The sequence below is a fragment of the Triticum urartu genome, chromosome 1, assembly GCF_003073215.2.
Source record: "Triticum urartu cultivar G1812 chromosome 1, Tu2.1, whole genome shotgun sequence".
In the NCBI taxonomy this organism is placed as follows: domain Eukaryota; kingdom Viridiplantae; phylum Streptophyta; class Magnoliopsida; order Poales; family Poaceae; genus Triticum; species Triticum urartu.
In genome coordinates, this window is record NC_053022.1 from 240660759 (window position 1) to 240685121 (window position 24363).

A 24363-nucleotide genomic window follows, 5' to 3' on the forward strand; every position below is an offset into this window, starting at 1 on the left:
CTAGCTAGGTTGGGGGATAATCGGGAGTGGGTTGGTCGTTCAGGCCGCAGTGGGTCTTGTCGCATAGAGGCGAGCGCCACACACGTGTGATGATACGGGTGACATCCAACAGTCAGGAGCGAGCCGCTCATTCTTCTCAAATACTCCCTATGTTCCTAAATACTTGTCTTTCTAGGCATTTCAATAAGTGACTACATACGAAGCAAAATAAGTGAATCTACACTCTAAATATGTTTACATACATCCGTATGTAGTAGTCATTTGAAATGTCTAGAAAGACAAATATTTAGGAACGGAGGGAGGGAGTAGTATGTACACACTTTTTAGATTTTAGGAAATAAAAATTCATGGCTCCTCAAAGAGAGGGGACAGTCTGATGTGGTCTCCGCACGTGCGTAGGCCCGTGCCCACTGGAATACTCGTAAAGCCAGCCCACTGGATGCGATTTGCTCTTCCCCTCTGCCTCTCCGATTTGCCGTCCCCGGTATCGCTGCCGCTCTGGTCGGAGGCTGTGAGAGAGGGAGATGACGGGACTAGGCGGCGGCGCGGCGGCCCCCGGGGACTACGTCTACTTCAAGTCCGTCGTCCCGCTCCACAAGATCTCTGTAAGCTCCGGCCTTTCCGAACCCCTCCCCGGCCTCGCCGTCAACCAACGCGGGCACTGACTTTAGCGTGGTGCCGTGGTCTCGAGCACGGGCCGTGTAGTGGGTTCCGTTTTGTTCTGAGGTCGTGGATAGTTCTCAGGATCGAAGTGGATAGGTAGGGGAATTTTGGGAAAATCCTGACGGAAGAAGAGAGGAAAATCGATCAAGAGAGATAGCTGCGCTAGAGTTCTAGTTGCGGAAATGTGAAGGCAAGTAATTTAGGGTTTTTCTGTTTATCCCTCTCATATCCAGCTCCGAGTGTATATACTACTCGTGCGGTGAATCAATAGTAGCTCACTTAGAGTTTAAACTGGAGTGTAATTATTACAAAGCCGAGATGAAACTGAACAGGAAAGGTAATTTGTCGGAATTGTTCTCTGCTGTTGCATTTGAGGGATCTGGACCGTCCGAGGAACATAATGTTTGCCCGTTCCTTTGTTACTCTTCTGGAGAATAGACTGACTGTTGAAATGTTCAGACTAGGATATTTGGGTCCTGACACTGCACCTCCTGAGATTAGATTTCAAGGCTAAAATGTAGGAATTACCTTTTGAATGAATGCGCATCCTCCCAGGTATGCACAAGCCATTACATCATTGCAGCATTTTTGTGAAGGATAGCCGGAAGAGCTAATCATAGGCAGTTGAGGGTTTGGGAGTGCATTGGGGCCCAAGTGCTACTTGAGATGACTGACATGAAACAGTTGGTGGATTTGAGTGCTCTCCAGATGTTGCAATTTATAAGACATCTCACCCACTTTCTGAAGGATGTGAAAGGGGCCGTAGTATTTGGACTGCACCGTCAAGGTGGAACGGAGACCAAATGCAGTAATTCTGTATGCTTGAAGTTTAAGGTATACCATCTCTCCCATGTTGAACGTTCTGTCTGCTTCAGGTATGCGAATTTGTTGATTCTGGCCTAAGCATGATCCCGATTTTCCTGCAGTTTTGCCATTGTAGCTCCTGTGTCAATTAGTGCAGCTCTGGCTTTGTCACTGACAGTGCAAGGAATTGCCATTTCAGCAATCTGAGGTGTCTGATACCCATACAGAGCCTTCAAGGGAGAAGTTTTCAAAGATATGTGGTATGATGTGTTGTGCCACCATTCTGCTGCTGGCAGCAGATTACACCAACACTTGGGTTCGTGAAATGTCATGCTACCGAGGTAGCTTTCGAGACATTGATTTACACGTTCAGGTTCAGGCTGTCCGTCAGTTTCTAGGCGATGAGTGGTGGTCAATTTCAGTTCTACATTTAGAGATGTGAAGAAATCCATCCTATCTTGATCAGATACGATCACCTGAGGCAGACCATGTAGCTTATGGATATTATCCATTAAAAGTTTTTGCCACAGTTTGCACAGTGAATGCATGAACCAAAGGCAGGAAGTGTGCATACATTGTCAGTTGACCAACCACCACTAGAATGAAATCTTTGCCCTTGGATTAGGCAATCCCTCTATAAAATCCATGGATATTTGGGATCATGCCTCTAGGAATTCTGAGTGGGTTGAGCGAACCAGGGTAATTAATTGTTTCTCCTCTAGTAACCTGACAATTTGGACACTAAGCAAGGAACTGCTCAATTTCTCCTTCTAACCCATGCCAATACAAGAGCTTCTTAATTCTGTGGCATGTCACTCTTCTGCGAGAATAGAATACCCTCCAATGATGGAAGAATGGGAAGAAGTGAGGATTTGTTTCCCGAGGTTGTTGGAGTTGCCCACATAAATTATTTATCTGAGGATACCAACTTCAGATGAATATTTTGGTTTGCTTGAGGGAGCTACAACCAGTTCCTGTAGTAATTTCAAGCACTTGTCGTCAGTTTTGTATGATTGTTCCACTTCTTTCACTCAAGCCGAGATTACCATTGAGATTTCATTACAACAATCACTTCATTTTCTTGGTCTTTCTTGGATAGCTACCTTGTTTTCTACTCGTTTTTTGTACTTAATAGCATAATCATACCCTAAGAGCTTGAGCATGAGTTTGTGTTGTATTGCCTTTAGTTATCTCTGACTGAACATGAACTTGAGACTTCTATGGTCTGATTTGATGATCAGTTTGTTGCCAGTGAAGTAATGTCTCCACTTTTTCAACCCTTCCAAAATTGCAATGGCCTATTTTCATATGTTGACTGTGCAGTTGCATTTAGACCTAAACTCTTACCGACATAGGCAGGATGTCCCTTTTGCATGAGAACAACTCCTATAGAAGTACCACTTGCATCAACTTGTAGTGTGAAAGGCAGAGAAAAATCAGGTAATGCCAAGACAGGTGCAGTAGTCGTTGTTGTCTTCACTAATCCAAATGCAGCAGTTTGCTCTGCTCCTACTGAAAAGCCTCTTTTTTTGGCATGTCATGGAGAGGCTTGCGGATGTAACTGTAATTTCTGATGAACCTTTTGCAGTAGCTAGTCATCCCCAAGAAACTTGAGTTTACTGAGGGTTGTTGGTTGTTTCCAAGCAATGATTGCAGCTATCTTTGAAGGATCAATAGCTACCGCCTTAGAGGAAATGACGTGTCCCAAATATTCAACAACAGGTTGTGCAAAAACACGCTTTATTTTCTTCACAACCAGTTTGTTCTTTCTCAAAATATTTCCAAAACTTAGTGTGGATGAGTTGCACGCTGTTTTATGCTTTTGCTGTAGACCCGTATGTCATCAAAGAACACCAGTACATGTTCCTTGAGTATCTTTGAGAAAATGTTGTTCATAATGGCTTGGAATGTTGCTGGTGCATTTGTAAGCCCAAAAGGCATTACAAGATACTCATAATGCCCTAGATATGTTCTGAATGCAGTTTTGTGGACATCATCTGGATGCATTCTTATTGGATGGTACCAGGATCTGAGGTCCAATTTGGTTAATATAATGGCCTGCCCCTTGTAGTTCATCTAATAACTCTTCTATCACTGGCACAGGATATTTGTTGTTGCTCTTGCTCTTGTGCTGGAAGTTGTTCTTGTTCCAGTTCCTCTTGCTCATCACCAGAAGGACCTTGCATTTTGAGTGCATTCATGTTCTTTGCAGCCCCTTGCATTTGTGCTCATAGAACCAGTTCTTAGGACAACATCAACATTTCTTTGGTTCTCTACCTTTGTCATTTGGAGCCCTGGGTCAGTTATCTCTTGCAGGTGCTTGCCTTGATCCTTGCTGAAATTGATTTGGTCTGGCCCCCTTTTGAGTGGCAGCAAGAACATGTCTTTTTACTGCTGCCAAATGAGTTTGTTCTAGCTGCCTGGAGGACTCGTATGCACCGAGCAGCGTTAGGTTTATGACATTTGACCATACGTTTCACATTATCCTTGTGGCCACTGATAAATCTCAGCACAAAGAAATATTCAGGTAAATAGGGATTGTCCCTCGTCATTAGTTGCATCCAACTCTCAAACTGATCAATGTAATTATCCGTACTGTTGATTTGCTTTAGATGTTGGAAGTGGTCCATTGAATCATACCAGTTTGCTTCAGGAAATCTGTCACATAGCAAGCTGCAGAATTGATGCCAGCTGAAGTAGTGCAGCTGTATATTGTCCTCTGCCGACCATATTTGAGCTCTTTCTCTAATGTGTGCACTGACCATTTTACTCACTGATCTTGTTGGATGCCTGATAGCCCAATTTTTTTTTCACATTGCTGGATCCTAGTGATTATGTCATCTCCATTGTAAATGGGAATTTCTAGAGGGTGATCAAATAAGGGGCTCAATTGGAGGTTATGGTGTTGAGGGGGTGGGGGTGGAGGATTGGCTGGTGGTATGCTGCTATTGATGTTGTAGCTGAGGAATTTGTGGATAGTAACAATAGAGATGGGGTGGGTCTTGTGGGTGATATACCGGTGTGTTTTGAGGAATATGTGCTACTGGATAGTAGTTTTGAGGTACGTAAGGTTGCTGGTAATTGAGATTGCTGTTGTTTGGCTGTAGATGTGGTGGTAGGCATGCGATGGGAGTGTTGGTTTTGTTGCGGAGTAGTCTGAAATTGTGGGTTTTGAGTTGGAGAATGGACAAAGAAGTTGATGTAGGGTAGAGACCCTAATCGCCCGATCTTTCACGAAAGGAGCGGATCCCGCGGAAATCACGAAGAACACGGGGAAGAACGGAGAGAAAACACAATAAGAAACACGAGAGGAATCACTAAACCGACACGAATAAGTCACACATGGGCTAGATCCTCGAGTACATAAGGAAAGATACACGATCCACGGACAACTAGGGACGATACAAGGGTAGCCGGTCTTCTCCGTGAGGTCTTGGGTTCTTCCCTAAAAGGGGTCTTGAATCCGCTTGGGGGATCTTCTCCGGTGGAGGCTCGAATCTCCGTAGAGAAGACTACCAAGTGGATGAGCAAAGCTCTCTCACAAACATGAGCTAAACATTTGCTAACCCTAAAAATGAGGAGTAGAAGATCTATTTATGGCCCAAGGGGCGAAAGGGTAAGTGGGGGGGGGGGGCGAAACGGGTACACGGGCCTCGGCCCAAGTCACGCACACAGGTGGTGGCCGGATGATCCGGGAGTTGGTCCGGATGATCCGGGCTTTGGGGGTCCGGATGATTCGGGTCGGCGTCCGGATGATCCGGCTGTGTTGGAGCAGCTGGGGGAGGGCCGGATGTCCGGGACCTGGTCTGGACGTCCGGGCGTGTCCGGATGATCCGGGCCTGGGTCCGGATGACCCATCTCCAAGATGACGTCTCGGGTGTCGCTGGGCACATTATCCGGATTGTCCGAATGGCGGTCCGGATCGTCCGGGCTTCTGCTGACTTAGCCCTTTTTCTTCTCCGCCTTCACGTCCATCTTCCTCTTCGGATTCTCCTCGCTCCTTGGCGTCTACATGGCTAACTCCTTGATACCTGAGTATGCACAATGTCTCCGTTTGAGGTAGTAGCCATGTCTTATGGTCATCGAAGTGGAATTGTGAGAGGAGAGATGTCACCTCGGTCTTGAGAGCTCTTGCACGTGATCGAGTCATGGGTCCACTAGGCACTTGATGAGATGATGGTATGTCCATGGGGATGACCTTGGGATGCTCAGTATCATCTCCCCTCCTTTGGGAAAGATCCGACCTCGGATCGAAATCCTCATCACCATGGTACGGGGAGAGATCTTTGACGTTGAAGATGTCGCTCACGGAGTATTTGTCACGTGGGATGTCGATCTTGTATGCGTTGTTGTTGTAGCGTGTAAGCACCTTGAATGGTCCATCCGCTCGTGGTAGAAGCTTGGACTTGCGTTCGTTGGGGAAGCGTTCCTTGCGAAGGTGTAGCCACACAAGATCTTCAATGTTAAATATCATGTGATGCTTGTTGACATTGAGCTTGGTCGCGAGTCGTTGTACTTGGAGCTCAGTGGTGTGCCTTGTATCTTCATGCATCTTCTTGAGGTGGTTGACTCGGGCACTCGTGTCCATGTTTGTGCGCTCGTGTAGTGGTAGAGGTAGAATGTCCAATGAGGACAACGGGTTGAAGCCGTAGACAACCTCGAAGGGGGACTTGCCGGTAGTCGAATGTCTTGCGCGGTTGTAGGCGTACTCGGCGATGGGTAAGCACTCTTCCCACTCCTTGATATTCTTCTTGATTAGCACGCGAAGAAGGGTGGAGAGCGTACGGTTTGTCACCTCGTTTGGCTGTTGGTTTGTGGATGATATGCCGTGGAGAATAGTAGCTTGATGCCGAGCTTGGCGCATAAGGTCTTTCAAAAGTAACTCAAGAACTTGACGTCGCGGTCCGAGACGATAGTCTTTGGCACACCATGTAGACGCAATATTTCCCTACAAAAGAGATTAGCAACCTGTGAAGCATCGTCTATCTTGTTACAAGGAATAAAATGTGCCATTTTTGAGAAACGGTCCACATCGACAAATATGGAATCTTTCCTATTACGAGTCCTAGGCAAACCAAGTACAAAGTCCATGCTAATGTCTTTCCATGGTTGGTATGGAATTGGTAGAGGCATATAGAGGCCATGAGATTGAGCTTTGGACTTAACTGGTGAAACGATTGATGTCCCGAAACATCTTGGGTCAAAAGTAGTTCTTCGAAAGCGTGGCGAACGTCTTGTCGTGTCCGAAATGTCCCATCAAGCCTCTTTCATGAGATTCCTGCAAAAGCAACAAACGAAGAAAGAACTTGGGGATGCAAAGTTTGTTAGCTCTCATAAGATAGCCATCTTTGATGTAATAGCGTTCCCAAGATGTATTCGACAAACACTTGGCATAAGGAGTAGCAAAAGTTGCATCATGCTCATACAAGTCTTTGATATGCTCGAAGCCAATGACATCTAACTCAAGTTGTGTAATAAGCATGCATATGCAGGAAAGAGCATCCGCTACGATGTTTTCTTTACCCTTGATGTACTTAATGATATAAGGAAAAGACTCAATAAATTCACTCTTTACCCTTGATGTACTTAATGACATAAGGAAAAGACTCAATAAATTCACTCCATTTAGCATGACGCTTGTTCAACTTGGTTTGACCCTTAAGATACTTGAGCGTCTCATGATCGGTATGAATGATAAACTCATGGGGACGAAGGTAATGTTCCCATTCACGCAAAACACGGACTAAAGCATATAGCTCTTTGTCATAGATGGGGTAATTGAGTTGCGCTCCGGAAAGTTTCTCACTAAAGTAAGCTATGGGGCGCTTCTCTTGCGTTAACACACCCCCTATGCCATTACCACTAGCATCGCAATGAATCTCAAAAGGTTTATCAAAGTTGGGTAAGGCAAGCACGGGAGCATGAGTAAGCAAGTTCTTCAGCTCATTGAAAGCGGTATCTTGGGATGGTTCCCAAACAAAAGGCGCATTCTTCTTGCTCAAAGCATGCAAAGGCGAAGCAATGGTGCTAAAATCCTTCACAAAGCGACGATAAAAACCCGCAAGGCCAAGGAAACTACGCACTTGATGCAAGTTTGTTGGTTGCGGCCAAGTCTTAATAGCATTGATCTTGGACTCATCAACATGAACACCCTTAGAAGAAACAACAAAACCCAAGAAAACGAGCTTATCAACACCAAAAAGGCATTTCTCCATATTAGCATAGAGGCGCTCTTTTCTAAGAGTTTGCAAAATGGTGCGGACATGGATGACATGCTCTTTGATAGATGTGCTAAACACAAGAATGTCATCAAAGTAAACCACGACAAATATACCAATGTAAGGGCAAAAGACATGATTCATAAGGCGCATAAAAGTGCCCGGTGCTTCCCAAGAGACCCATAGGCATGACTAACCACTCATACAAACCAAACTTGGTTTTGAATGCGGTTTTCCATTCATCACTTTCTTGTATGTGGATTTGATAGTAACCACTCTTAAGATCAATTTTGAAAAATATAGTGGCACCACTAAGTTCATCTAGCATATCATCTAGGCGTGGAATAGGATATCTATAGCGAACGGTGATAGCATTGATAGGTCTACAATCGGAGCACATGCGAAAGCTACCGTCACGTTTTGGCAGAAGAATGACCGGTACGGCACAAGGGCTCAAACTTTCACGCACATGTCCATGGTCTATGAGATGCTTTACTTGCCTTTGTATTTCTTTGGTTTCTTCGGGGTTGACGCGGTACGGAGCTTTGTTCGGAAGCGGTGCTCCGGGGATGAGGTCAATGCAGTGCTCAATGCCTCAGAGTGGAGGTAGTCCCGGAGGTAGCTCATCGGGGAAAACATCTTGGAATTCCTGCAATAAAGAAAATAACACCAAGGGTAGATTGTGAGAGGTGTTAGTTTGTGGTGCCTTGTCCTTGCACAATAGGACATAGTGTAGGACACTCGATGGGTTCTTACACGCTTCCCTCATCTCACGTTTGGTGGCAAAGAGAACTAAGTTTTTCTTGTCGCTCATCGTGGAGGCGTTCAATTTGGGCTTGTGGCGCTCTCCTCTCTCTTTTGGGTTGTTCGCTCTCTCGCTATTCTCTTCACGATGGGTGTTTTGCTTGTCGGCGAGCACTTGGCTTGGAGACATAGGATGTAGCACAAACTCCTTTCCTTTCATCTTGAAGCTATAGTGGTTTGTACGCCCATTGTGGACGACTCCTCTATTGAATTGCCATGGCTGTCCAAGGAGAAAATGACAAACGGACATTGGAACGACGTCGCACTTCAAGGTGTCTTCGTAGGCGCCGATTTTGAAGGAGACTTGTACTCGGTGCTTGACTTGGATAGTGCCGGAGTCACTAAGCCATTGCACTTTGTATGGATGTGGATGCTTCGTCTTGGGCAATTGGAGCTTGGAGCAAAGTTCTTCACTTGCGAGATTATGACAACTTCCTCCATCGATGATGAGCTTGATGGATCGTCCATTAATGCCGGCCTTTGTGTGGAATATGTTGCATCTTTGGTCTTCTTCTTGGTGATGTTGGAGGGTCAAGACTTTGGAGACAACAAGTGCGGGACTTGAGTCTTCATCGCAAAAGACTTGTCCTTCTTCATTGTTCACTTGGCGGTGCATGGCGACTTGCTCAAGGGCTTCCATTTCGCCTTCACTCATGGAGTCTTAAGTGCCATCGTCGTTGAAAATCATGGTTCGCTTGTTGGTGCACTCATAGGACTTGTGGCCTCGGCCTCCGCAAGTGAAACACTTGAAGGAACTCGTCTTGACGGGCTCATCGGTTGGGGTTGATGATGATGAAGCTCTCGGCTTGAAGTTGCTCGTAGTAGGATGGCTTGTATTTGACGAAGCTTTCTTGGAAGTTGATTTGTCGATGTTGGTAGAAGAAGGCTTTGTAGTCGGTGTTGGAGTCGTTGAAGCTTGGTTGTTGGTGAAGCTATAGGACTTGGATGAGAACTTGGCATACTTGAAATCATCTTGCACTTGGCGTTCCGCTTTGGTAGCTTGGTGCACTAGCTCGATGAGATTTGTGTATGGTTGGAAGTCGGCGATCTTCTTGATGGGATGATTGAGTCCATTCAAGAAGCGTGCCATTGTTTGCTCATCATCTTCCGTGACATTGACTCTTATCATTACAATCTCCATCTCCTTGTAGTATTCTTAAACGCTCTTGGTTCCTTACTTCAGTTGTTGGTGTTTCTTAAAAAGGTCGCGGTTGTAGTAGGTAGGTACGAAGCGTGCTCTCATGACATCCTTCATTTGCGTCTAAGTAGTGATGGGTGGTTCACCCCTTGCCGCGCGGCGCTCAATGACTTGTTCCCATCAAATGAGTACATAGTCTTGGAACTCAAGGGATGCCATTGCGATCTTCTTCTCTTCTTCATAATTGTGCAAACGGAAAATCTTGTCAACTTTCAATGCCCATGAAAGGTACTCTTCGGGATCGTTGCTTCCGTTGAACTTGGGCATGGTGAACTTAAGCTTGCCGTAGCGTTGCTCTTCATTGTGTTGGGGTCGGGGATGATGACGCCCATGTTGTAGATGATTGTTCAACTCGTGGTGCTCTTGGCGCGGAGGGTTGTCAACCTCGTGTTGCTCTTGTCGTGGAGGATTCCCATTGTCTTCATGCTCTCGATGAACTTGATGGTCTTGGCAAGCTTGTGGATGAGCTTCTCGAGCTCGAGGAGGAACTTGACGGTGCACGCGAGCTTGATAAATCCTCTCGCGGACTTCTTCGCGAAGTGCTTCGGCATGGTCACAAGCTTGTCGGCCTCGGTCGGCTATGGCTCGACTTGAATCGCGTAGAGCTCGTTGTGCCTCAAGTGCTTGAGCGTCACGGAGTTGTTGTTCTTAACGTTGTGCCTCGGCATCTTGTGCATTTTGGTGTAGACGTGCATGTTCTTCCTCTTCATGTTGGCGTTGTCGTTGCCGTTCTCGTGCTAGCGCAAAGGCTTCTTGGGTTTGACGTCGTCGGTGCTCTTGCGAGTCGGTGTCGCGTAGAGGATTGAGGCTTGCTTGATGCTCGTTGCGCGCGGCACGTCGAAGAGTGTTCGATGACGGTGTACTTGAGCCGGAGAGGGTAAAGTCGGAGTGGCGACTTGAACGGCTCCTTGAAGTGGAAGAAGAGCGGTTGAGCAACAAAGCGCGAATCTCGTCCATCCTTGCGTCATTCTCTTGCTTGTGATCGTCGAGCTTGTGGTTGAAGTAGTCCCTTGTACGTTGCTCGGAGAGTCGCAAGTCGGTGGCGAGGTTGTCGATGCGGTCACTCATGGCTTGTTGTTCTTGATGCAAAGCACGTTGTGCACCAAAGAGGTGGCTTTTGGTGACGAAGGAGTTCATGTCATCGTCTTGCTCCGTGAAGAGTGAGTTGGTAGATGTACTTGGCCTATCCATCATTCCAAGACAAATGTGAGTGGTAGAAAGAGAATAACGAATACCAAATGTACCTTGACCGAAGTTGAAAGTGGATCGATGATCACTCCAATGTAGGACAAGGGAATAGCCCAATTGGTATGAATTCTTGTCGGTTTCTCACACCTACACAAGTAAAAGCTTATGGTGGAGCTTGGTTAGGATGGTGGCACAATTTTTGATGTGAATGTAAACAAGATTCAATAATGTTGGAGAAGATTCACGACTTGTAAATGCAACAAGTAGACCAATAGCAAGATGTGGTACACGGAAACACAATACACGGAAAGATAAATGGGGTCGTGCAACTAAGGGTGAGTCAAAATGTGGAATCCACGAAAATGCTCTTGTTGCACAATACTAGAGAGACGCTAGCACGATTGCACAATAGGCGGATACGAACTTGTGCACAACCTACTAAGAAAAAATGCAACACTTCTCCCAAGTATGATGTTCCGGAGATATGATCCAAGATGATCGAGTATGACAATCTTAATGTTGTGTGATGCTATGGTTCTTGCTTATAAGCTCTTTGCTTATCTTTTCTTTTTGCTTAAAAGCTTGTTTGGCTCTTTGATGTTTGAGCTCTTTTCTCATGCGATGCTTCACGAACCAAGATAGCAATTGTGTATGCGATGACAACTTTGTGACACAAGAGATGATTCCAAGATATGCAACACGATAATAGTATGTATGCTATGGGATGTATGATCACTAATGTGCACAAGTCACGTTGCCGGCAATACTCAAATGCTAGTCTCGATGGGTAAGCTATGCAAAAGTAAGGCTATGGGGTTATCAATCCAAATTGAGAAGAGTATGATGATATCACAATACCAAGATGATACCAATGGGAAATTGATACCACAAGGGTGTAGTCGTTCGTAGTAGTCCTTGGTGAAAATGAGCGGTGGTGATGTTGATGTCGAACCGTCCCTAGGTAACCGAAACACGAAAGGAAACGGTGAGCCACAACTCAAATTCTCAAAACCAAGCGCGACCAAAAGCGTCGGAGTAGGTATCGGTCAAGTGGTGGTGTGGGTTGGGGTATTGGAAGGGTGTGCGTAGGGGTTTGCGGAAGTTAGGAGGTGGTGGTCGAAGTGGGTATGCGGAGGCATAGGCGGCGGTGGTTAAAAACTGCAGGAAATGCAGTTTGGTCAGAGAAGGCCGGATGATCCGGGCCAGGAGCCAGATGATTCGGGCGGATCCGGATGATCCGGGCGACCAGCCGGATGATCCGGGCGGGTCAACTCGCTCGGGAATGGCTCAGGATGAACTCAAAAACGGCCACAAATTCGGGGATTTCGCGGATTTTGGAGGGATTTCGAGGTGGAGATGGTGGGGAAGGCTAGATCCACTTGCAACACAACAAACTCACGGATCAAAACCAACAAAACATCATCAAAACTCACAAATCACAAGAAAAAATTTTAGGCTATTTTTGTGGGTATTTTCGGATTAGGACGAAAACAACAAAATCAAGCTAGAAAACGAAGAGGGGAGGCTCCGAAATCATGATCAACCTTGCTCATGATACCAAGATGATGTAGGGTAGAGACCCTAATCGCTCGATCTTTTACGAAAGGAGCGGATCCCGCAAAAATCACGAAAAACACGGGAAAGAACGGAGAGAAAACACAATAAGAAACACGAGAGGAATCACTAAACCGACACGAATAAGTCACACATGGGCTAGGAGGTCTTGGGTTCTTCCCTAAAAGGGGTCTTGAATCTACTTGGGGGATCTTCTCCGGTGGAGGCTCGAATCTCCGTAGAGAAGACTACCAAGTGGATGAGCAAAGCTCTCTCACAAACATGAGCTAAACATTTACTAACCCTAAAAATGAGGAGTAGAAGGTCTATTTATGGCCCAAGGGGCGAAAGGGTAAGTGGGGGGGAGGGGGGCGAAACGGGTGCACGGGCCTCGGCCCAAGTCACGCACACAGGCGGTGGCCGGATGATCCGGGAGTTGGTCCGGATGATCCGGGCTTCGGGGGTCCGGATGATCCGGGTCGGCGTCCGGATGATCCGGCTGTGTTGGAGCAGCCGCGGGAGGGCCGGATGTCCGGGACCTGGTCCGGACGTCCGGGCGTGTCCGGATGATCCGGGCCTCGGTCTGGATGACCCATCTCCAAGATGACGTCTCGGGTGTCGCTGGGCACATTATCCGGATCGTCCGGGCCGGGGTCCGGATCATCCGGGCTGAGGCCGGATCGTCCGGACGGCGGTCTGGATCGTCCGGGCTTCTGCTGACTTAGCCCTTTTTCTTCTCCGCCTTCACGTCCATCTTCCTCTTCGGATTCTCCTCGCTCCTTGGCGTCTCCATGGCTAACTCCTAGATACCTGAGTATGCACAATGTCTCCATTTGAGGTAGTAGCCATGTCTCATGGTCATCAAAGTGGAATTGTGAGAGGAGAGATGTCACCTTGGTCTCGAGAGCTCTTGCACGTGATCGAGTCATGGGTCTACCAGGCACTTGATGAGACGATGGTAGGTCCATGGAGATGACCTTGGGATGCCCCGTATCAGAAGTTCTGCTGTTTTGTAGGAGTGAAGTAAAGAAAATTATGGTTGTGGCATTTAGGCTATTCTGTGGGGTGCGTGGAAGCTTGCTATCCATGTGCCAGAGCCATGAGTTGATCGCGAGATCTTATGGGTTTCACCTCTAGCCTACCCCAACTTGTTTGAGACTAAAGGTGTTGTTATTGTTGCTGCTGTTGTTGTTGTTGTTGTTGTTGTAGAACTGTAATTGGTTTCATGAATGGCCATCAGATATTCGCTAGGCCCTTAAGACATGTGATGACCGAACCGACCGTGAACCTCAAAAGTTCATGCATTGAATTCAACTCACGAGTGGATTGCAGTCAGTCGATGGCTACTTGCTAAAATTAATGCTCATCACCACCTCTATTAGCTTAGAGATCTCACCGTGCAAAGAGAGCAATGAGTCTTGTTGATCCTTTTGCCCATGGAGGCACACCATCTCGTGGGGCCAATGATCACGCACTGCTTCCTCAACGCATGCGGCTCTTTCCTGCTTCTAGCCACCGCCAGAGTAGTCGCTTCCTCTTCCATCACCTCGAAGAGCTCCTTTCATCACTGTCGTCGTAACTCACTTTGAATCGTGGGATTTTGCATTGTTCCACCAACCCTTCTTCGTTGCTTTGCTGAATCGTCCTCGGTCTGTCAAATCCGCGGCGGTAGGGTTCTAGCAGGTAGCGGTGTTCATACCTTGCTCGCGAATTTGAGCCAATAATGGGTGAGAGGCTCTAATACCCTTGTCAAGATCGAAAGAAGAGATGGAAATCGATCGGGATAGATAGCTATGCTAGGGTTCTAGTTGTGAAAATGTAAAGGCAAGTAATTTAGTTTTTTTTTGCTTATCCCTCTCATAGCCATTATATACTACTTGTGTGGTGAATCACTGGTAGCCATGTAGAAACAAGGTTTGTTCGTTAGGATGCCTCAGCTGAATGCATCACTGCACTTCCACTTGACACCTATTTAAACGACTCGTCTCGCCGCTACCTTATCCTATTTCCATACTGCTGTCGCTCCATCCCGTATGGGTAGAGAACCCGTCGCTGTCTCGGCTGTGATACCGGAGGCTCTAGGGAAGTCAGAGGAGAGAGCACTCATCTTTGGGTGGGTTTACTACTTACTAGTAATCGTGTACGTGCAAATGCACGTATCTAAGTAAAATTGATCATTATTCAATTTGCATGCAGGTACAAATCTGAACAAATAATTTTAAGAACATAACTAACATATATATCTTTTATTTGAAATTGCTGCTTCACCCCAGAAAGAAAAAAGCAAACAAAATTCCAATTATCATCTACATGCAAGCCACATATTGACCAACGCAAATACTGCAAAAACATACTCTCTCCGTTCCAAAATATTTGTCTTTTTAGTGATTTCAAATGGCTACCACATACGAATGTATATATACATATTTTAGAGTGTAGATCACTCATTTTGCTCCGTATGTAGTCACTTGTTGAAATCTCTAGAAAGACAAATATTTAGGAACGGAGGGAGTATTTCAAATGCAAGAAACTTATAATCTTTGTACACAATTTTATCTGAGCTAAGCGAAATCACAGAAGTACTCTCTTGCACATAATTTTATAATTTATACAGCTAATTGTATAATTTCCAGATTTTAGGAAAATAAGAACTTCTGCTACTATAGACTTATAGAGATCTTATTCGAAGATGACACCATTCAAATATATTAAAACAGATTTTTCTTTACGGGAATACATTCACAAAACAACAAACATCAATAAGAAACTCTTTATATTAATATTTCAAATGACTTACATAATTTTCAATATATATCAAAAAACTTGAAACAGGTCTATGCCTATATGATTGGCTTGCAATTCCATGCGTGACTCTATTCTATTGTTTGATGCTCTAACTCTTCACATCTTCTATATAACAAGACATACTTTGTACTACTCTTCACATCTTCTCATTAACGACAAATACATGATTATCATCGCAACTACCAGTCAAGAGAAATGAATGGAAAATGGAAAAGTACCTGTCAGCATCTCCCTTACTCCCAATATTATGCTTCCTCTCTCTGTTTCCTTCCCTTCTCTGGATTCTTTTCATCAAACTAACAGCATGAAGGAGAAAATCAATCAAGCATACCAGTCAAGAGAAACAAAATATAAAAACATGAATAAACCTTATCTCACTTCAATGCAAATCTGGGATACTTGTGGGCACCGAGCCGCTGATTATCCTGCTACTCGTTGGACTGCTCAATGCAAATTACCCAGAAGGTTCAGCTTTGGTGGTCCTGCAAGCAAATATCTTGTCTGGATATAATAATAGCAGGGACAAACTTAAAAACTTTATTAGATGCCCCTGATGCACCGTAAGGCCTTCCAGTGGTAGGTTGAACAGCCCAACAGTATAGACCTGTAAATCAGGTACCAACATGAAAATATAGAGGAAGATTCCATACATTCTTGTAGGTGAAGAAAAAACCCTAGTTAGTAGTTGCTGCAAGTCTGCAAGTACATATGTATTGTAAGATTCTACATACAATATGATATATCAGTCCAGTAAAAGTGGTGACAAGTCTATACATATTGCAGCATTGTATACATAGTAAGATATGGGGTGAAGATAACATATCATTACAAAACTCAGTCCCCAAAAGTGAGGTCAACCTTCTGCATATTTGCACGGGAAACACAATATAGTCAGACATATGGAAAATGTATTTACATGCCAAAATCATACAATTAGATGGCATATATTTAGACATTTGTTCAGACTGTCTTATTTTTTATAAAAAGTAGTACAGATATGCTAATGCTGCTATCGTTCTTCTTATGTAAGCAAACGCCTTCTAATGGATGGCATGGAAACTTGTTTTCTAAAATGCATTCAGAAGGATAAAAGTTTCCTCTTCTTATGTAAGCAAACGCCTTCTAATGGATGGCATGGGAACTTGTTTTCTAAAATGCCCTCAGAAGGATAAAAGTTTCGCATGGAAACTTATTTTATAAAATGCCTCTAGAAGAATACATGAACTATACAGATGAGAAAATCCCTGTTGTTTAAATTGAAATTTTATTAATGACGTTGAAGTTGGGATAGAAAATATTTATGTTACCCATTCGTCTAGCAAATAACAAAAAAAATGACCATATATATACTTGCATCAAAATCAATTTTAGGGTCTTGCACAATTACTTCTCGAACCCAGTGCTGGTACGGATGCTTGGCTAGGAGGTATGTAAAAGTCCTAAATGAAAATAAATATACACTCCTACTTGTTTTATCTAATTCAATCATGCATATCGGTGAATAGTAAAAAAACATATTGGTTCAGGAATAGGAGTTAATCTGAAGCATGTGTGTTGTTCTGAACTTATCTCTGGCTGCTCTCTCCTCCTCCTCCCGGTTGCTCTGTTGATATCCTCTTTCAGAAGCACATTCAGTAGAAGGAACAAAATTGAGTTTGAAGGAGAACCGTATTTTTAGAAGAAAAAAACAGTGGAAATTTAGTACAGGTCAAATCCAGTAGCTTCAGAAAAATATGCAATTGATACACATCATTTTGGGCCATGCTTAAGAACAATACCAATACCAATTTAAGATTGCTTATTCTGCCACCGAATTTACGTAAGCCAAATTGGCAATGAATGTCAGATTGCACGTACATTAGGGAATAGGTGAAAGCATCTTACAAGGAATACCTGTACCTGTAGTGCGTTATGGAGTTGTACACGTCAACTGGAGATTAATTTGCGAAGGGCCATACAGAGAACGAATGCCCAAGAAACAAGCACAAAGGCAGATTTTCTCAGAGATGAGTGCAACCTCCGATGCACAAGGATCGACCAAAGGACGTGAATCAACGGCCGCTCCTGCATGGGTCCACGTCCCTAGCGACGGCACCTCCTGACCTCCTACGTGGGCATTCGTTTCCGGCGGCACATGCCCGACAGTAGCACCCTTGGCAGCCGAGGCTTCGCGTCGAGAGTTGGGTTGGGGCAGGTGCCGTGCGTAGGGCAGCGGAGGCGCGTGGTAGTGCAGTGCCGGCGGCTTGCGCGTTGAGGGCCACCAGCGGCGGCGGTGGCGGCAGGTCCCGCGCGCCTTGCCGCGTCGCCGGCCGAAGAGCGCCCTCGCCTAGGGTCAGGCCGGCGGTGGAGCGGTCGGCGGCCCCAGCGAGATGAGGCAGTGAGTGCGGCGGCGGCGGCGATGCATACTGCAGCGATCTTGGGGAGTACAGACGGCGTGGCAGTTGGGGCGAATTGTGGACGCAGAGGTGATGCGGAGAAGAGGTAGTGCGGGCGATCGTGTTGTATGAGGATGTGGGGGTGCGGGAATTAGTTGTCGATGGGTTGATTAGTGGCTTGTTGCGTTAAACATCTGGACATTTTAGTCCCTTGGATCTGATAGATAGACGGTCGTCCTTATTTGGATCTGCCCCTCTCTTCCTTTTATAGTGGTATAGTAGATATGCTTTTAGCAGTTATCCTCTCCGCACTCGGCTACCCGACTTAACTGGAGCGTAGTTTTTACAAAATGTGAGATTAGTTAAGAGTTATATTATGTTGCATGTATAGCTTGGGTATTTTTCCCATTGTATGAGGGGTTTCCTGCATATATATACTTGCCCTCCCAAGGAAATACAAGTTGCATATTTCCTGACATGGTATTAAAGCCCTAGGTTATTTTTTCTTCCACGCGCAACTCGTGCTCCAGTCCAATCTCACACTTGCACTGCCGCCCCCCTCTTGGTTGGCAGTCACTGCCTCCTCTTGGGCTGTTGTCATCCTCTCGGCTGGCCGTCGCTGCCTCCTCTCCCTTTATCCCAATTTCTCTCCCTCTATCGTGCTCGCTTCTGCATTGCAGGTCTCCAGATCACCACACACCACCTCTTGTCTCAGGTCAGGCCATGGCGCTGCTCTCCAGGCTCTCCCTCGTTGCAGCCCACTGCCTCTGTTGATGGGCTCCCTTGTCATCGTGCTCCCCATCCGACTGCTAGCTTCGTCTGGGGCCCTCCTCTAGGACCAGCCGCCGTTGCTCCCAAATCGGCCGCCGTCGCGCTCCCTGGCCACTGCCTTTCAGACCGCCCGCCGTCCATCTACTGCCGACTCTGCTACCCCATTTGGTGCCTCTCTCTTGTTGTCTCGTCTCTGCTCAGCCTTCCGCAGCCTGCTGTTGCAACGTTGTTCTTTCTCTTGGGCTTGTGTGCTCGGGAGCGTGGCCTCCAGGTTGGCTGGCTGCGTGCACTTGGGCTGACCTGTGCGATGGGGCTGGAGTGCTTTTCTTGAAGCCATCTACGAGCTGATTAGTTTGTAAAAAAAGAAGTAAGAAAAGTAAAGAGGGGAAAACAATATCATCAGACATGGTGTCTCTCGCTCGCCCTCTAGTGATTTCCAATGGTGTTTCTGGTGTTCCCAACACTTAGTCCATCTCGCAATGTGCCTTTCCTCGGTCTTTGGTGCTCGTTTGTTTGTGACGTCATCCCTTTTGGCGCCTTACGCAGACTGTGGTGGCTGCTCTACAACGAGTCCTCTCGCAACCTCCGTGGATGCTGATTGTCGCTCTACACTAATTCCCCCGCGACTTTCATCGGCAGTATTGGTGCACATTGCTACACCGACTCTGTCTCGCACGCACGTCCTCCCTTGGTGCTTGCGTGCCTGCGACCTTGTCTCCTCTACTGGCTTCTGCGGATCGACGTTGGGTGTGCTACACCGCCTCCTCTAGCGACTAGCGACTTCCACGGGTGGCAGTGCCTGCTCCTCTCCTGGTGCTGCTACATCGACTACTTGAGCTGCGTCCTTCACTGAGCAGGAGACTGCGCGCCTTCGCAAACTGCTTATTGCCTCCGGTTCAACATTTCCCGGTGCATCTACGTTGACCTCTTCAGTTGAGCCCCTGACTGAGCAGGGGATTACATGACTTTGGTGCTTGCTAGCTGCGTGATGAAACACAAACAAGTGAGACGCAAATTTGCGCATGTAAAGGTCTCAATCTTTCACGGTACTTGACGAAACGAAGACGCAGCAAAGTAGATGAAGATGTAGCCGAACAAATACTATGGATCGAGCGAGATGCAAGAAACCAAAGTAACAAAATCAGCACAAGATAGATCAAAAATCAATCTCGTAGCGACTCTTGCTGTGCTCTTGCGACGCATCATCAAAAGATTAACATTGTAGCTTTCCTGTACTTTCCTAACTCTCAAAAAAAGACCTCCCCCAGCACTACTAACCTGACAGGAATTTCACCATTCAAATTTGTGTTAGCAGATTTAGCATACGGTGCAATTCCCAGGATTCCTTTGCCATCTTTCTTCTCTTGAGCAAACAACACTATGTCATGGAGACATTCTTGAGTCCGTGTCGTGGCTGAAGAAGCTCTAGTTGCCACATCATCGCCTCCCTCTTTAAACAAAGCTGTCCTTGGTTTCTTGGTTGCTCTGGGGACATTCTTTGGAACTGAAATAATAGCATCCACCTTGATATCATTGGCAAACATCAGTTATAGCACATGTCGTTTCCCGTTAAATGAGCAAGTGTTGGACCTCCCATGATGTGTGGCACCACGATCATGTTGCCACGTCCTTGCCAACAGTAAGTGGCATGCATCCAATTGGCAAAACATCACATATCACCCTATCAATATAGTTGCCAACCAAAAATTTGATGCACACCTTGTGAGCAACATTTAACTTTTCAGTATTATACAGCCACTCGACTAAGTGGGGTTGTGGGTGTTTCCACACACGTAATCCTAAATAACCCACCAACCCCTTGCTGACCTCATTGGTGTAGCTTCCACCATCGATGATCAACTTACAATTGGTGTCGCTGATTTTGCACTCAGACTGAAAAATATTCCAGCGTTGCCCCTTGTCCTCGATACGGTCTTCTTGCACTCGCTGCACCATCAGGGACGTATATGATTCAGCAGCTTCAAAACTCATGGCCTCTTTTTCAAGATCTTCAGACTTCTCACTAGATCTGTCATCAACTTTCTCTTCATCACTAGCTGATGTATCCATCTTTTGTGAGTAATACTCTCTTCTCATTAGGACATTCACGCTTTATATGTCCCCGGCCTACACACTTGAAGCACTCTACATCACTAGTGCGTACGGTGGACTATGCACTCGAATCAGCTCTCAATGCTCCTATTTTTGGAACACCCTTACAAAGAGGCTGAGTCCCGAGCTATGACCTTTTTGACGGCAAAGGTTACTGTGTTTACTTCAAGAGTTTGGTGTGTACATGTGCGTGCTATCAGTATTGCGCGTGACCCTGTGAAGCATGAGCTTACCAAGCATATTGGTGTTGATGCTTCTTTTGTGCGCGCTGGTGTGGAGGACTAAGTATTTGCTCTCATTATGTGCCTTCCGAGTTACAATTGGTGGATTTCTTTACGAAGGCCCATACTAGAGCGCAACATGGATTTTATCTTTCCAAACTCATTGTCATGGATCCACCCTGTGTTTGAAGGGGTGGGGTGTGGGGGGGGTGTGATAGAGTTATATTATGTTGCATGTATAGCTTGGGTATTTTTCCCATTGTATGAGGGGTTTCCTGCATATATATACTTGCCCTCCCAAGGAAATACAAGTTGCATATTTGCTAACAAAATTAATTCATTGGCTGTGGCTACCTATCCATTTAACTGGCGCGCACGTGATCATACAAATAGACACATATATGGCCTCGACACAAGCTAGGGAAGTATTGGAAGCTTCGTTCGGTACACACGTTCAACATAAATCTTTGTTCTGGTTAACAAGTCCCCTATCCAGTACAAAGTCAAATGTATGTTTTACAATCTTATCAATTCAGTTTTAAATCTGATTAGTAAATACACTGCGTGATTCATGCCTTTTGGAAGAAAGAAGGGAAAGTATTGCTCAATTTTTTTTTAAAACTTGTTTCTACATTTCTTATGGTTGGCGAGATTCTAAATTATTTCTTTCTATTGGATTTTGTAGATTGGATCAAAATTGTGGAGATATTATGATTTTGGCCCCAAGGCTGTGCCACCCCTTATCTGCATCCCAGGAATTGCTGGGACGGCTGATGTATACTATAAGCAGATAATGTCCCTCTCTATGAAGGTGCTTACAATGAGAATGAATGAGTCCCATTCCATTGCCAGTTCAGCACACATCTTTTCTGATTTTGCTAGCTGTCTTGAGTGTTCATATGTACCTGCAAATGTATACACAATGTGATATGCAACCCTTATGCTGACATACAGTGGCGGAGCAAGGATTGAAGCAAACCCTGGGCCATTTTTTTTTTCTGGCAACATGGATAAACTTTGACACTTATAACTACACCAAAAATACCTCATACATTCCCAAAAATATCCAAGGCGAGAATAAGCAAAATAAAGCTCAACTGTTTAGTAAATCAATAATTTAAACTCAATGCACTGGTGAAAAGGATCTCCTCATCTTCTATATATACAACATGAAATGAAATTGACATAAAAATGCACCGATTTGAATTCAACAAAATGTGGGCAAGAGGCCTTGATTTCTTTCTGCTACATTAGTATTTTATGAGATTTTCATGCTTTGCATGATGTCCAAATTGTGGTGGCACTGTTAAGTGTATCCAATTTGAATAGCCATCTCTCTCTTCTTGGAATTTTATTAGAGGTCAACAATTGCAGAATCCTCCTTTAGTTCTGCTTGGCACATGTATAATTGTTAGATACATATATCGGACCAACCTAAGATTTTTGTCTTCATTTTTTTCAGGGTTATCGAGTAATATCTATTGATGTTCCCCAAGTTTGGAATCACCATGAATGGATTCATTCCTTTGAAAAGTTTTTGGACTCCATGAATATCCATCATGTAAGGAAATATTATAATACTTTCCTTTTTTACGAGGCTGTTAGCCTAGTAATGTGTTGTTCTCTTTCATTTCCAGCCTTGCTTAAAATTGCGAACCCATATTTCCTAGGATCTAATGCATCTTCACTTCATGTGTGTGTTCCTGCTGCACCTATAATCCTGAATTACCCCCTCCATTCCTAAATATAAGTCTTTTTAGAGATTTCAAATGGACTACCACATACGGATGTATATAGACATATTTTAGAGTGTAGATTCACTCATTTTGCTCCGTATGTAGTCACTTGTTGAAATCTCTAGAAAGACCTATATTTAGGAACGGAGGGAGTATTTTTGTAGTGTTGTTTAAGTTTTTATTGGTACATAAAAATAAATATAAGCACGGTATCATGGGGTATCGACATGTGAACTTAAATTAGTTCTGCTCCTACTTGTTCTTGAAATACACGTGGTTCTGATTATTAGAAGTTGGTACAGTTTGTACTTACTAGTTTTCTATGATTCCCTTAAGAGACGGCTGTAGCATGGTTTTCTAACTTAATTGCCCGTTCTGTGCAAATTAACAGCACATGTCGTATTTTATTCGCTTAATCCCTGAGGGACTCTTGCGAAGTACTTCCTCCGTTCCAAATTATTTGAAATTCTAGCTTTGTACCATGTCAAACGTTTTTAAGTTTTAACCAAGTCTGTATAATTGGACAATCTAATGGGCACACACATGCACATTTGTTGCGCCTTCCAATAGGGCATGAATCTGCCACCACATGTTGACTTCATCTACATTAATTGCTAAATTGGATTTTTTAAAATGGCTTGTCTCACACCGATTAGCGATTCCAGTGGTGAAGTACTCCCCACTTCTGCCAAGATGTCCTGGTTGACGTCGCTCTCTGCATCTCTGTATTGCACTTTAAAATTTATTAAAAGTCAAAGCAGAGAATATTTGCTGATGTCATGTTTTGGATGCATACGATACCATGCTTGTATGAGAGAAAGAGAGAGGTTGGATGGCCCCATGGAAAGACTAAGATGCAGCGTCTGCTACATAGTCGCGTCCATATAAAAGATATGAACATCCAACACAACACCAAATTAGTTACATTGGATTAATGATAAAATATATTTCCATACTGTATGTAGATATTAGCACATTTTTTATGGACTTGGTAAATATAGAGAAGTTTGAGTTAGGTGAAAGCTAACTCAAATACTCCCTCCATCCCAAAAAGCTTGTCTTTGATTTGTCTGGATGCGGATGTATCTAGAGACGTTCTAGTGTTAGATACATCTGTATCTAGATAAATCTAAGACAAGCTTTTTGGGACGGAGGTAATAGTTAGTAATGGATGGAGTGGTACTGATTTATATTCAACCATTTTATGAAGCAGGTTCATATCTGTGGTACATCTCTTGGTGGATTTCTTGCACAAATATTTACTCAATACCGCCCAAGGAGAGTAAAGTCCTTGGTGCTATCAAATACCTTTCTTGAGACACACAAGTTTGCTGCTGCTATGCCATGGTCTCCACTGTATGTAGTCTGTTTTAAGAACTTTTTTGTAAGATCACATGATTGCTTTATTATAACCTAGTGATATGCCCATGTGAAAGTGTTTTATTGTGTTTACATGCCTACACACTTTATAAAGTCTTAGTCACATGCAGATTTCCAAGTTACATTGATCCCTATATTTTTGAAGTTTTCAAAAATGTACTTGCAGATTTCAAAACAACAACAAAGCCTTTCTGTCCCAAAGTAGTTGGGGTAGGGTAGAGTTGAAATACATCAGATCTCAAATCCAAGTCATGGTTTTGGCAGCTGGATAACTAACTTTCACGTACCCTGGCCTATGGCTAGTTCTTTGGTGATACTCCAGTCCTTCAGAGCTCTCTCACGGAGCCCTCTCATGTCAAGTTTGGTCTACCCTGACCTCTCTTTACATTATCAGCACACTTTAACTGTCTGCTATGCACTAACGCTTCTGGAAGTCTGCGTTCTATATTCCCAAACCACCTCAGACGATATTGGACAAGCTTCTCTTCAGTCGGTACTACCCCAAGTCTATCTCGCATATCATCATTTTGAGCC

General features: G+C 44.8%; 1 protein-coding gene across 4 annotated transcripts in view; it reads left to right on the forward strand.

Moving 5' to 3' along the window:
* Positions 1–405: 405 nt before the first annotated feature.
* The window catches only part of LOC125555452 (maspardin), a 47000-nt gene continuing 23042 nt past the window's right edge, over positions 406–24363 (forward strand). The window contains exons 1-4 of one of the 4 annotated variants that reach the window (XM_048718407.1): positions 406–605; positions 21399–21524; positions 22176–22274; positions 23660–23805. In XM_048718407.1, the coding sequence (XP_048574364.1) occupies positions 525–605; positions 21399–21524; positions 22176–22274; positions 23660–23805 (452 nt within the window). In that variant the 5' untranslated portion in view covers positions 406–524. The remainder of the gene's footprint in view (positions 606–21398; positions 21525–22175; positions 22275–23659; positions 23806–24363) is intronic. The other 3 variants (XM_048718412.1, XM_048718416.1, XM_048718421.1) reach the window with 3 other exon arrangements.